Below are 13,895 nucleotides of genomic sequence, written 5' to 3' on the forward strand. Positions count from 1 at the left end.
CAACAGCACCTATTATTGGAAACAAGTAAAATGGATGTCAAGAAGCTGAAGCCTTTCACAAACATACAAAAACATTTTATTTCACAGATGACAAATTTCACATTTTGCAGATCGAAGTTTCTGACTCTCTAACACAAGTCAGAAAAATCAGAAACAATTTTTAGATCAACAATATTTATTCAGGTTAACAATAGCAGAACGTGAAATCGATGAGGTTTATTCTGCAATCGACAAAGTTGAGGTTTTTCATCCTATTTCTGTGCATCTTGCTTTTAGATTATGAGCACAGAGCAATGAACAGCATATGCTGGAAGTTTGAAGCAAACACAGAAAATTCTGGAAACAGTCAAGAATAATGAGCGTGTTTATGTGTGATAGAGGATATGTACAACTATGTGCGTCCGACTGCAATGCAGTGACAATTCCTGTTTAAATAAGTTTTCACATTTTGGGGATTACTCAAGTTTCACAGTAACTGAAAGGGAAACTATAAGATTGAAACTCTACCCCCCCCCCCACCCCCACACCCCCCCTCCAAACCAGCTTATATTTCACCTCTTTTCTATTTTTACTTAGTTCTGTTGAAGAGTCATACGGACTCGAAACGTTAACTGTGTTCCTCTCTGCAGATGCTGCCAGACCTGCTGAGTTTTTCCAGGTGTTTTTATTTTTAGATTGAAACACATCCTGGGTTTCTATTTGAACATCTTAATTAATATTAGCCAAAAAGGTCAGTGTGAGTTTTAAGTGTAGTCACTCTGGGTTTTAAGATTGCCTGTCTTCTGTTTGTTGGGAGGCTTTAAAGCTGCAACATCTTCATGGAAAAATGTCTTTGACAAAACTTTAGACACCGGCAGGGTTGGTTTTGAAGGTCGGTGGTAGCAGATCAGGAGCCCATCATACACCGTTTGATATTCCTATCCACAGGGGAATAAATGTACAGAAGGTGATTGCAGCAAGCTTATCTTTGTGCCACTTGTGAATGATGCCTATCTTCTTTCCATTCCCTGAGCCAAATCAGGCAAGAATGAAGGAAGGGCTGGTCCTGAGAACATGTCTTTCTGGAGACGGGCGGGTGTGGGGGGCACCATTAGATAGCTCCTTGAAAAAGAGATATGAAGGAGTTCTCTGTATCTCGCAAGCAACCCTTTAATTAGACAGGGCTTTGCTGAGAGAGACCTTTGAAAGAGTGATAGGTGCTTGGATCACCTTTCTTCTGGAAAGCTACCATCACAAGTCCGGCAATAATGATGAAGAGCAACGATACAGAGGCAGCAGCACCTATTATCAGAAACAAGTAAAACGGACATCAACAACCCTTCTGGAAAAACAAATGTATCATTTCCATGTTTTGCCAAAATGAACAAAAATATTCTATTTCCCAACTCCGACACATTCTTTTCTATCAGTTTTACATTTGCCCTCATTCCACACCTGCTATGGCTTTAACTGGCCTCCTTCAGGTGGTGTGTGATCTAGATGATGAGTGTAAGCAAGAGAAGAACATCAAGTATATATCCCTGATGTCATGTACTATTGAACCTGCTTACCTTCACTGGCTTTACAAGCAATGCATTCCTAATCATAAAGTTTATTTTTTAATGCTGTAAATTGTTATCGCCCTTCTGGTTCCTTTCCCAAATTCCTTAACCAAAGGATAGTTTGGTTACCAACTATCCTGCCTGTGGAAACTGTGTCCCCTTATTTACCCTACCCAGCAATTAATCGCGTTCTCTGTCCCCTTGTTACTGAGATCTTAATGACACGTACTTACCAATTTTATAGTGCATTGAGATATCGTCATGTACTAATGCGGCAGTGATATTCTGAGAAAACAAAACAATGAAACTAGTTAAAGTCAAAATACTGCGGATGCTGGAAACCTGAAATAAAAACAAAAATTGCTGGAAAAACTCAGCATGTCTGACAGCATCTGCAGAGAGAAAGGCAGAGTTAACGTTTCGAGCCTGTGTGACTCTTCTTCAGAGCTAGTTACCCTGACTGCTCAGGCGCTGCCTGAAAATAATAACATATCCAGGGACACAGCCTTCAGGCTGGTGAGGGGGAACTCAAACAGGATACCGCAGCTGATCAGCATGGGAGAGAACATAGCCTGGCAACCCCTCTGTTAACGAAGAGTCAATGGATGAGCCTCAACTACTTCATTAAAGAGATATTTCAGAAGGAATTGGAACAGCTTTGGTGGGAGGTCATTAATGGCAACTCACTTTGAAATTCATGTTACCAAATCCTGTTGAGGACCTTGGGCAAGTGTAACTCAATGACCAATCGGTGTTCAAGATCAGAGTTTGAATACGGGGACTAAGTAAATCAGCCATGCCAGGAACCGTACTGCTAATCATGATCAGGCCAGAGCCTTAAAGACGATGAATAACTTGTGACTTAATAGCAGCTTCCATAACTGCTCAGGAAGGAAATGATTTCGGTCAATGGGTGTTTATGTGACCAGGAGGCTGTTTACGATGGGGTTCCACAGGGCTCAGCATGAAGTACCTTGCTGTTCGTGGTATAAATCCATGATTTAAGCTTAAGTGCAGCGGGCATGAATAAAAAGTTTGCTGATGATTCAATAATTAGCCCCGTGGTTGATTGTGAGGAAGAAAGCTGCAGGCTGCACAAAGATATCAATGGGCATGGTCAGGTGGATAGAAAAGTGACAAATGGAGATCAGTCCAGAGGAGCGGGGGTAATGAATTTGGGGAGGACAAAAAGGCAAGGGAATACATGGGAGGATATTGAGAGGCATAGAGGAATAGTCGTTGGACATGATGTCCACAGATCTTTGAAGAGGACAGGACAGGTAGATAAGGTAGACAAGAAGGCACACACGATGCTTTCTTTTTTTGGTTGAGGCCTAGAATATAAGACCAAGGAGGTTATGCTAGAACTGTACAAAACATCAGGGGGAACCACAGTTGGGGTCCAGCATCCCAGTAAAAAGCCTGCTCACAGCATCGCAGAAAGAATGTGATCGCACCAGGAAGGGTACAGAGGAAATTTATGAGAACGTTGCCAGGGATGGAGAATTATAGGTATAAAGAAGGATTGGTTCGGCTATGATTGTCCTCTTTGGAACAAATGAAGCTAAGGGGAGATTTAATAGAAGTGCATAAAATTATGAGGGGCCTAGAAAGTGTGGATAGGAAGGTCCTACTTCCATGAGCAGAAAGGCCGATAACCAGGGGGTATAGATTGAAAGTAACTGTTAAATGGGTTGGAGGGGAGTTGGGAAGTAAGTTTTTCAGTCAGAGGGTGGAGGGGTGTGGAACTCACTGTCTGAAAGGGCAGTGGAGGCAGGAACCATCATCACATTTAAAAAACACTTGGATATGCACTTGAGGTGTCATTACCTACCGGGCTACAGCTCAAGAGCTGAAAGGTAGGATTAGACTCGATAGCTCTTTCCAGGCCAGCACAGGCATGATGGGTGGAAATAGCCTCCTTCTGTGTTTAAATCTACTTGTTTCTCGTGTTTCGAAATGTAATAGGGCAGCGGTTTGCAGAGAGAGTGAGATGGGACAAACGCGTTTCCGAAAAGATGAATTTCGAGTAAAAAAGGTTGAAGAGATGAAACAATTGTGTGCTGGGTGTATATCTTAACCAAATGGGCTGATTAGACATTGAGTTAGACAGATTTTTGATCTACAAGGGAGTCAAGGGTTATGGGGGACAGGCAGTAAAGTGGGGTAAAGGCCCCAACTAGATCAGCCATGATCTCATGAATGGCAGAGCAGACTGGAGAGGCCGAATGGCCTACTCCTGCTCCTATTTCTGATGATCTCTCCAGCACTGAAAGTGGCAGTGTGCTAAATGCAGTTCAAGGAGAAAAACGGTGCCTCCCTCTTAAGGAGCACACGTTAAAATTTTAAAAATTAAAATGTCTACACTGGCCAAAGTACTTTTGTCAAGGGGCAGCCCCACCACTGGCAGTCCACAGCTGGTGGACTCTCCCACTGCACTGGCACCGGGAGGTTGCCTCCTCTCACAGACTGTGTTCTGACCACTGCCTGCCAGCTGGAAAATTGTATCTGACGTAGGAGAGGAGCCTTAGTAGGCCATGCAATTACCTTTATTGGCTCCCCGCTGTTTTCAGGCAGATAGCCTCCACCCCTGACTTGGCCTTCTCCGAAAGGGATTGGAGCAAGACGATGCAGGCAGTCTGGGAAATTCCAGGCCTACCCACTTCCACTCTCACCCCCATCGCCCCAAAAGCCATTTCCCAATTCCCTACCTTGCCGAATAAGTTGAAACTGGTTATCCAAGTGGGGCTTTTACTATGGAGGAACCAACTTGTGAGACATTCTCACTCACCATGGAGCAATTTGGTTGATTCATTAAACAGCTGATGTTATGATGCTTCAAGAACTGCTCGAGGTATGCTTTACTGCAGCTGCTGAATACTGGGTTCATCATCCACCTGCACAAAAGAAAGCACATTTTTGAAGGGAAAAGAAAAATACTTTGGGAAAAATAAGGCATTCAACAAACATGCTTACATCGTTTTATTTTTAAACATTCTTGGAGGGATGCACAGGATGGTATCGGGGGTCAGGGCCTTCAGTTATCTGGAGAGACTGGAGAAGCCAGGATGGTTTTCCTTGGGGCAGAGAAGGTTAAAAGGAGTTTTTTTAAAAAATTCTTTCATGGGATGTGGGCATCGCTGGTAGGGCCAGCATTTGTTGCCCGTTCCTAATTGCCCCTTGAACGGAGTGGCTTGCGAGGCCATCTCAGAGAGAAATTAAGAGTCAACCCACATGATAATAACTCATCAAAGAAATAAACTTCCGATAGGGAAAGGGAAGGGGAATGGACCTAAGTGGATGGCTCTCGCAGTGATTCAGCACAGCCAGTGACCTTCTGGGTTGTCATCATTCCAACCCCCAAACACAATTTGCTCCTTTGCATTCCTGGATGCACTGAGCCCTGAGCCTGAATCCACCCGCACAGTGACCCCTCGCCCAAGTTCCATTCTTCGTGCACGAAGAGGCTGGTTCATCTGACTGGAGGTTGTAGAACTAGGAGCTGGAGCCTCAGGATAAGGGATCTAGAGCATGCAAGACCAAGATGTATGGATCTTTGGACACTAAGGAAATCGAGGGATGTAGGGATAGGGCAGGAAAGTGGAATGGGACTAGAGGCAATTTAGCCCATCATGTTCCTGCTGCCTCCCCCCATGCTGTAACAATTTTATGACCCTACCTTCTAGCACGGTAACCTCAACAGGGTTTTGGTGAGTGATTGTGGAACAGGTCAACTGTTAGTTGCAGTGTTCTTCCTGATTGCCTCTGGGTCCCACTGAGCATGTTGATTTGGCTTGGATGATGGTCTTCTCGTTGGGTTTTAATCCCCCAGTGGGACTTCACTTTACAGCGTAAGGTGACATGTGCCAGTGCAGTACTGAGGGACTGCCAGATTACTGGCAAAGCCACATTCTGATGGCAGGTTGGCAGGAAGGCCCTGTCTGCTGGGTGCAGGCCATCCCATTGGGATTTGAGTGGAATGGAATCTTAACTTACAGGGTCTCCAGTGGAGCCCCACCCAGGTCCAGCTCAGCATTTCCCCTGCTGAGGGTTAAGATGCATACCCCTTGGGAGAGAAAGAATCAATTGAACTACCATCAACTCTAACATGACATATATGTTTATAAATATTTTGCCTTTCTGCTTCAAGAGCATAGGTCCTCCTACCCCATTTACACTTGGGTTCCTCACAATTCATGGTCTTTTTTGGGTTGAGACACAGATAAGCCAATTGTGTCGGGCATCATGTCCATCACAATTGCATTATGTGTCAATCATGTGATAGTCCTGCTTTTGGAGCTATTTTAACCATCGCTGATTGGAGGGTTCATTCGTTTCTATAAAGAACAGTCACTAGATTTTAAAGGATACCCCACCACACAAAGTGCTTTGAGGCTTCTCGGCAGGCTGACAAGGTGCTAAGTGAACACATATCTTGCCACATGATGGGGATCATTTTAACTTTGGCTGGTAGTCAGTGGCACTCAATGATGACATTGCAAACAAGAAGCAGGAGACGTCCACAAACAGGCTGTGTATTCGATATTACCTATCAGTCAATGGTAAAATCACCCTGACTGGTTTACACATGATCGTTACAAAGAAAAGGATTTTAATTATTTTTTTTATAATGATCTATAAAAGATCATTAACGAGGGAAATGTTAATTGTCCTTACACAGCTGATGTTGCCAGCAAGCACTTCCCAGAGGCAACAGGGCAGTGACAAGTGGGTGCGTCATGATACATCCCCAGGTTGTGACCGATCTCATGAGCGATGTATTTAGCCACCTCTCTGGTACTAGCCCATGTATCCTGCAAATGCAACAAAAAAATGGCATTCATTAGCATGGTACTTCCTGATGCATAAAACAACATCTGCACCTTGGTATGTAGGCACAAATCTTCACATATACTGTGATTTCATCAACAGAACCTTTGAGGTTTACAGCTCAAAACAAAGTATTCAGCTCACTCTTTACTCGAGCAATCAAAACAAATAAGCAAGTGTGGCTGGGGAGGGGTTAAACTAAATTGGCGGGGTGGGGGTGGTGAGCACCAGCATAAAGCAGTAAAAAAAGAGAAATAAGGTGCATAAAGTGAGAGTGTTGTACGGTGCTAGAGAAAGCAGTGGTACGATGCTAGATACAAGCAAACTAAGAAGTACTAGGAGGAATATAAGATAGGACTACAAAGCACTTTAGGAAAGATATGAAGGTCTTTGAGAGAGTCTGGTGGAGATTTAGTAGAATGGTTCCAGGGGTGGTGATGGAAGTGGGGGCTTTAGGTTGGGTTGGAAAGGCTGGGATTGTTCTCCTCGGAGCAAAGGAAGTTGAGGGGAGATTTGATAGAGGTGTACAAGATTTTGACAGGTTTAGGTAAGGTCCAAAAGGAAAAACTGTTCCCATTAGCTGATGATACAAGGGCGAAGAGACTCAGATTTTTTGGCGGGAGATGCAGGGGGAATATGAGGAAGAGCTTTTTTATGCAGCGAGTGGTGACGACCTGGAACACGCTGCCCACGAGGGCGGTGGAAGTGGAAGCAACCAACCTTCAAAGGGAAGGGCACTTGAAGAAAATAAGAGCAACAGGGACTGAGTGGGAGAGTGGGACTGACTGGATTGCACTGGGTGGGAGCCAGCATGGATTCAATGGGCCAAATGGCATCCTTCTGTGCCACCAATGACTGTATGAATCCAATGCCATTGTCCCTCTCTCTCGCTCTCTCCCTTCAACCTCTCTCTTCCTCTATTTCAAATATCCCTTCAGGGATGTCATTGTTTCTGCCTCATTAACCCCCTAAGCCTCAACAGCCCTCTGTACAAATATTTCTTTTAACCAATCGCGAGACCTTTCTCACTGACGATTTTAAACTGATCTTGTCACAGATTCCCCAACCAGAGGAAATAGTCTAACTACCTGATTCAAACTATTCGCTGTTTAAACGAATCTCAATTAAATTTATTTTTAGCCTTCCCAGTGAAATTATTGCTCCAGGTCTTTTAATTCACGTCATAGTCGACCAACCGGAGACATATTTCCCTCCCCACCCCCCCCACCCGCCGACGGCTGTTAGATGAAAAGAGTTTTATTGTCTTAATCCAATTCCAAGTGGGAATACACACGTCGTGCGAAACTGGCTGCGATTCTGCTCTACGTGGGCAACCCTAGTGGGAGAGATCACAGGGTCGGCAGGTGTGAGAATCGAGAAGTGTCGCACTCTTGTGACGTCAGGGCGGAGTTTTTAGCTCGGTGGTTTGGGGGTGGGGGGGGGGGGGTGCAGGTGTGCGCCCGACATGACCGAGTGTAGAATGGCGTGCAACGCTGTCGGCCGAGCATCCCGACATCATCGCGCAGCTTGCGCAATGTTTTGGGCCACGGGCAGGGGCTGGAATCGGCAGCGTGTCCGCCGACAAATTGAGGTGCCTTATCAAGGCCGCTAAAGATGTAATTAAAAGGAATGTTTCACTGTCGGCCCAACCTTACGGTTGGCGGGTGGGCGAAAAAGGCCAAGCGACCTTCACGCTTCTCAGGGAACCTCATCCACGGGCGGGATGAGGTTTCCAACATCAAATAAAGATAAAATAAAAATGTTGAAATGCATTTAATGACACGCCCCTGCTCGTGTGACAGGGTGTCACATGAGGGGACATGTTTTACAACATTTTTAAGACCTTTACTTTTTTATTTTGAAAACTGTTCATCTCTCGTCCAACTGTTCCGAGAGCTGCCTCAGGGAGATTTTCCAACAGTGAACCCGTGCGCATCTGCAAAGTTCACACCCTCGCCCTCCCCCCATCTACCCCACCCCACCCCTCCCCCGCAATACAGGCAGCGTTGAACGCTACCACTCGTGTTTCACGCTGGGCGGGCCAACATGAAATTGCAGTCCGGCCCCGACCATGGGCATCGAGTCCACCCAACAAGAGCAAAATTCTGCCCTCTGTGTTTGGACAGACTGCAAGGGGGAAGGTAAGGGAGCTGCAGCTGCATCGAACCCTTGCTTCATGCAATCCTATATCGAACCTGCGTAAGAATTGAGCCTTGCCATTTCTGACCCCGGTATATTTAACATGTGCTATAACTGACCTTTGTACTCATTCTTGGGATGTGGGTGTCACTGGCTAGGCCAGCATTTATTGCCCATCCTTAATTGCCCTTGAGAAGGTGGTGGTGAGCTGCCTTCTTGAACCGCTACAGTCCATGTGGTGTAGGTACACCCACAGTGCTGTTAGGGAGGGAGTTCCGGGATTTTGACCCAGCAACAGTGAAAGAACAGCAATTATATTTCCAAGTCAGGATGGGGTGTGACGTGGAGGGGAACTTCCAGGTGGCGGTGTTCCCATGTGCCTGCTGCCCTTTTTCTTCTAGATGTTTGTGGTTATGGGATTGGAAGCTGTTGAAGGAGCTTTGGAGAGTTGCTGCACTGCATCTTACAGATGGTACACACTGCATCAATGGTGGAGGGAAGGAATGTGGTGGAATGGCTACCAATCAAGCGGCCTTGTTTGTCCTGGTTAGTGTTGAGTTTCTTGAGTGCTGTTGAAGCTGCACTCATGCAGTCAAGTGGAGATTATTCCATCACACTCCAGACCCTACAGGCGATAGACAGGCTTTGGGGAGTCAGGACAGGAGTCACTCACCACAGAATTCCTAACCTCTGACCTGTTCTTGTAGCCACAGTACTTATATGGCTAGTACAATTCAGTTCCTGGTCCATAGTGATCCCCAGGGTGTTGATGATGAGAGATTCAGCGCATTGTGATGCATCTGCTCCTCACCCTCGCTACATACCTGACCCATCCCAGAAGGAAAAAACAGTAAAAACTGGGAAATAAGAACACTGGTCCGAACTGGTCTCATTTACCTTAAAATGGAACACTAGTAAAACTGGGAAATAAGAGTTAGCGTTTTGAGTCCGTATGCCTGGTGTTGAAACGTTAACTCTGTTCCTCTCTCCACAGATGCTGTCAGACCTGCTGAGTTTTTTCCAGTACTTTCTGTTTTCGGTTCAGATTTCCAGCATCCGCGGTATTTTGCTTTTATCTGGGAAATAAGAGTACTGGTCCGAATTGTTGTTTTTTCCCCTTCTGGGGTGCCGTGGACCAATGCTTTGTCTAACTCATGTTACATCAAACATTATCTGATCCATGTTATATCTGTTTCACATATTGTCTGACCACGTCATACTTCATACGATTCAGATTGTGTCTGATTTACATTTCATCTGGTCTTCGCTTTATCTGATTCACCCTTTCTCTGAGCCGTACTTCACCCTATTCATGAATGATCTCACCCGTGCTATAATCAGATCTTAATGCTGACACACGGGTGCCAAATTGACCAGCGTTCACCTCAAAGAACCACAACATTTCGTTCTAAGGTTTTTTGCCTAAACAAAATAAGGTCATACCATGACAACACCTCCACTTCTCTCCTCCGAGCACATAGCATTCATGTAGGCTTGCCCTATCGACTTTTGGAAAGATACACCGCTGGAGAAAAAAATATATAAAGGGAAAAGTTTGTTTTAGTGAAAGGCAGGCAGAGTTTGATATACAGCAGCATTGACAGCAAATAACCCTCCTTTAAATAAACAAGCATTGGAAACGTTAATATCTCCAAAAACGCTTCATTTGGTCAGGAACCTTCACTGTCGCTGAGTCAAAATCCTGGAACTCCCTCCCTAACAGCGCTGTGGGTGTACCTACACCGCATGGACTGCAGCGGTTCAAGGAGGCAGCTCACCACCACCTTCTCAAGGGAGCAACTAGGGATGGGCAATAAATGCTGTTAGGGAGGGAGCCAGCGATGCCCACATTCAGTGAATGAATAAAAAAAACACAGGACTTGTACTGAAGACACAAGTCTCCTGGCTACCAAGATAAAAACAAAAAACTGCGGATGCTGGAAATCCAAAACAAAAACAGAATTACCTGGAAAAACTCAGCAGGGCTGGCAGCATTGGAGGAGAAGGGTCATGAGGACTCGAAATGTCAACTCTTTTCTTCGCCGATGCTGCCAGACCTGCTGAGTTTTTCCAGGTAATTCTGTTTTTGTTTCTCCTGGCTACCAGCCTGTCTTAATAAAAAATGCAATGCGACAGCTCCCCCTGGTGGCTCATTGGGGAGATACATCCAAAAACATCCTATAGTTTATTTACCATGGAACTATGTCAATATTTAAGGCATAGTAACATTCCCTTGCCCCCCCCTCCCCATCGCACAGTCATTTAAGAAGAGAGACAGGTGTTAAGTGAGGAAAGTTATTGAGGGCTGTGGGAGATGAAGTTGAGTTCGGGATATAGGGCTGGGGTAGAAAAATGAAGTTGAGTTATAAGATTAAAGGTGGGGAAGAGCATAACTAGAGGCCATCGATATAAGAGTCACCAAGAAATCCAGTAGGGAATTCAGAAGAAACTTCTTTACCCAAAGAGCGGTGAGAATGTGGAACTCGTTACCACAGGGAGCAGTTGAGGTGAATAGTATAGATGCATTTAAGCTGGATAAATATAAGAGGGAGAAGGGAATAGAGGGTTAAGATGATAGATTTAGATGAGAAAAGATGGGTGGCAGCTCGAGTGGAGCATAAACACTGGCATGGACTGGTTGGGCCAAATGGCCTGTTTACGCTTTATATTCCATGTAATCCTACGAAAGAAAGATCAGCCGTGATCTTATTGAATGGCGGAGCAGGCTCGAGGGGCTGAATGGCCTACTCCTGCTCCTATTTCTTATGCTCACATGTGAAGCTGAGATGAGACGGAAGGAATGGGAGGAGACTCATTTAGAGCTTAAACACCTGTTGTTTCTGCGCTGTGTCTATACCAGGGGATTGAGGAGCGTGGGTGCTACCTGGCAGACTTTGGGATCCGTTTGTGCATTACAGTGGGTGCTTTCGGATCCATAACCTGTCTAAGGTAAACTTTCCCACACAGTGATGCTGGTCTAAAGCCAGCAGTCTACAAATGGTCATTGTACAGTGGCACAGGCCCTGGATTACCTGATAAGCTGGGCGTTATCGTGGTGCTTCCTTGGAACAAGCTCTTTGCTTCGCCATTTCATGAAGTTCAGCAGAGCCTTTGAGGTATCCTGGCTGGAGCTAATCTTGTTTTCGGTTGTCCAGATTTCTATGCCAACGAGAAAAATCTGGATATTTAACTCCTTGTGATAGATCTGAAAAACACAGAATCCCAACAGCGGGCTTAGAACCTGTAAACCAGCCTGAAGAATTTCTCACCCAGGCCTTCCTCCCCTCATTGCATCAACAGCGACACAGCCATGAGGGGACTGGGCTCCAAGCTCACCCTATAATCCCTCCAACAAGCTTCCTCACTCTACCACTCATTCTCAAACTCTACTTCCTTCGCTCAATTCTCCGTTTCAGCTCTGCGATGACTCCGACGACAAATGCGCTTTCTAAAACCAAACTGTTGCAGATACTCTTGCCTCAAGCGCCAGTGCGAGAGGCGCCATCACAACAAGGGTTTCAGCGACCTAGGATGAAGGCGCACCCACATCTTACCTGGGATGGGCAATAAGTTGCGGCTTCGCCAGAGTCACTCACAGCCCGCGGTCAAAAGCTTTGCTGCTTCTGCGGAATAGGAGGACTTGTTGAGGGGTTTTTTTCTCACACGGCAAACTATAGAGTTAACCGGTTGCCATGGCGGTACTGAGTGGAGGATCATTGTGAGAAACTTTAAGCGTCTAGCGACCCACAGTGGTCGTGCTTGGTAATTACAAAAGGTGAGGCTGCACTTGGCTTGTTTCTGGGTATGAGACAAGACATAGTGAAATGTGCTTTATTGCACTCTTGTTCGATTGCCCTATTGCTGCTCTATACTCCACGAACCATCGCATTGTTTTTCTAACGAAAAATAAGTGCTCAAAGAAAATGTAAAAACTTTACACAGTTTTTTTTGAACTGCCCTGATTATTTTTTTCCCTGTTGCTCTCAGGAACCCAAACCATTTATCATCCTCCCTGCCTTCAGTGTATAGAAATCAAGACCTGGGGGCAGTTTCCTACTCTAACCCATTCCTTTCCGGGGCCTCGGCTTCTTAAATCCACCGCTCCTCCCTTTCCCTTACAACCGATATTCTTTTAAAACCCGAGGTTGGCTGTTTTGAGTGATATATCTTGTGCCATACTGAACTCCTCCATCCTTAGTCAGGTGCTGCATGGGCTTTGACCTTTCACCTGGACTCCCCAGTAAGGAAGGTATTGTTCCTATTACCTGATTAACATGATGTGCGAGAGTGATTAGCCGCTCCTGGGTCTTTCTGAGGTCTCCTTCGTTTCGGAGGAACTGTGAGAAACAGGATGATAGTGAGCGGTTAGTCTCTGTTTACGAAGGGAATGTCATTAAAGCACTTATGAAAACTGAACAAACAGTTTTATTGTTTTGTTCTCTTTACACTCCTCCCCCTCTGAAGGAGCTGCCTCGACGTGAGGCTTAAAATGTGGCAGCTTTTTTCATTAGCAGCAAACAAGTTCAACAAGCCTAACAAAGTCTCTCACATTCCTAACTTCTCACCATATCTCACAGTTCACTCTCTCTCTCTCTCTCTCTTTCTGAAATCAAATCAAAAGAACCATCCTTGCTGTTGCTCTTACACAAAGACAACCTGTAGTGGAACACCTGCACAACCATTTAACAGTTAGACTGCTGGTATAATCTCTATACTCTTTTTACCCCCCCCCCTTGGAGAATGGTGGGGCGTGTTGGAAGAGTTTTACAGGCTGATTAACAGCCTGCTTTAAGCCACAAGAATGCTCCTTCTGTGACCTGCAAGGCCTGGAGTAAGGCTTGAACCCAGAGCCTTCAGGCTCAGAGCACTACTAACTGAACCACTAACTAGATAACCAAGTATCACACACACCCACATAACCAAAATGTACTTTGAGAAATTAGGACCCTCTACGTGTAGCAGAAAACCAGAGAATAGCCCCATAAACCCTGTCTTGAACCCAGTTACACTGATCATTTCATTGACCTTCATGACAACTTGGTCCTACAAACTCTCTACCTGTATAAATTCTATTCAACCTTGCTCCTTACTCTTAAACTTCCAGTCTTTAAACCTGTGTCTCTCTGTTATTTGAGCTCTTCTCCCTGGTGAATAATATTCTCCGATCAACCTTGCCAATTCCCATGGCAAATCATGGACCAATGATTAGATCATTCCCAAGTCAGCTCTTTCTCGAAGTTTCAGTGAACATGTAAAACGTAGGCCTTTCTTGTCTCAACTCTCCTGCCTTCCTCTCCTGCAGATGCTGATAATGGAGGAGTGCAGGTTCATAGAGCCAGGCAGTCCTATAGTATCTCACCCAAGTCACAATTTGCTAACCAGGAA

At 45.3% G+C, this 13,895-nt stretch overlaps 1 protein-coding gene across 1 annotated transcript in view; it reads right to left on the minus strand.

Annotated features, from left to right (window-relative positions):
- Positions 1–546: 546 nt before the first annotated feature.
- LOC121282033 (disintegrin and metalloproteinase domain-containing protein 12-like) overlaps positions 547–13,895 on the minus strand; it is a 34,949-nt gene continuing 21,600 nt past the window's right edge. Inside the window, exons 8-14 of the mRNA XM_041195390.1 lie at positions 12,776–12,847; positions 11,543–11,715; positions 9,954–10,035; positions 6,219–6,355; positions 4,333–4,438; positions 1,775–1,826; positions 547–1,281 (exon numbers count right to left, since the gene is read on the minus strand). Coding sequence (XP_041051324.1) covers positions 1,154–1,281; positions 1,775–1,826; positions 4,333–4,438; positions 6,219–6,355; positions 9,954–10,035; positions 11,543–11,715; positions 12,776–12,847 — 750 coding nt within the window. The 3' untranslated portion in view covers positions 547–1,153. The remainder of the gene's footprint in view (positions 1,282–1,774; positions 1,827–4,332; positions 4,439–6,218; positions 6,356–9,953; positions 10,036–11,542; positions 11,716–12,775; positions 12,848–13,895) is intronic.

This window comes from Carcharodon carcharias, chromosome 1 (genome assembly GCF_017639515.1).
Source record: "Carcharodon carcharias isolate sCarCar2 chromosome 1, sCarCar2.pri, whole genome shotgun sequence".
In the NCBI taxonomy this organism is placed as follows: domain Eukaryota; kingdom Metazoa; phylum Chordata; class Chondrichthyes; order Lamniformes; family Lamnidae; genus Carcharodon; species Carcharodon carcharias.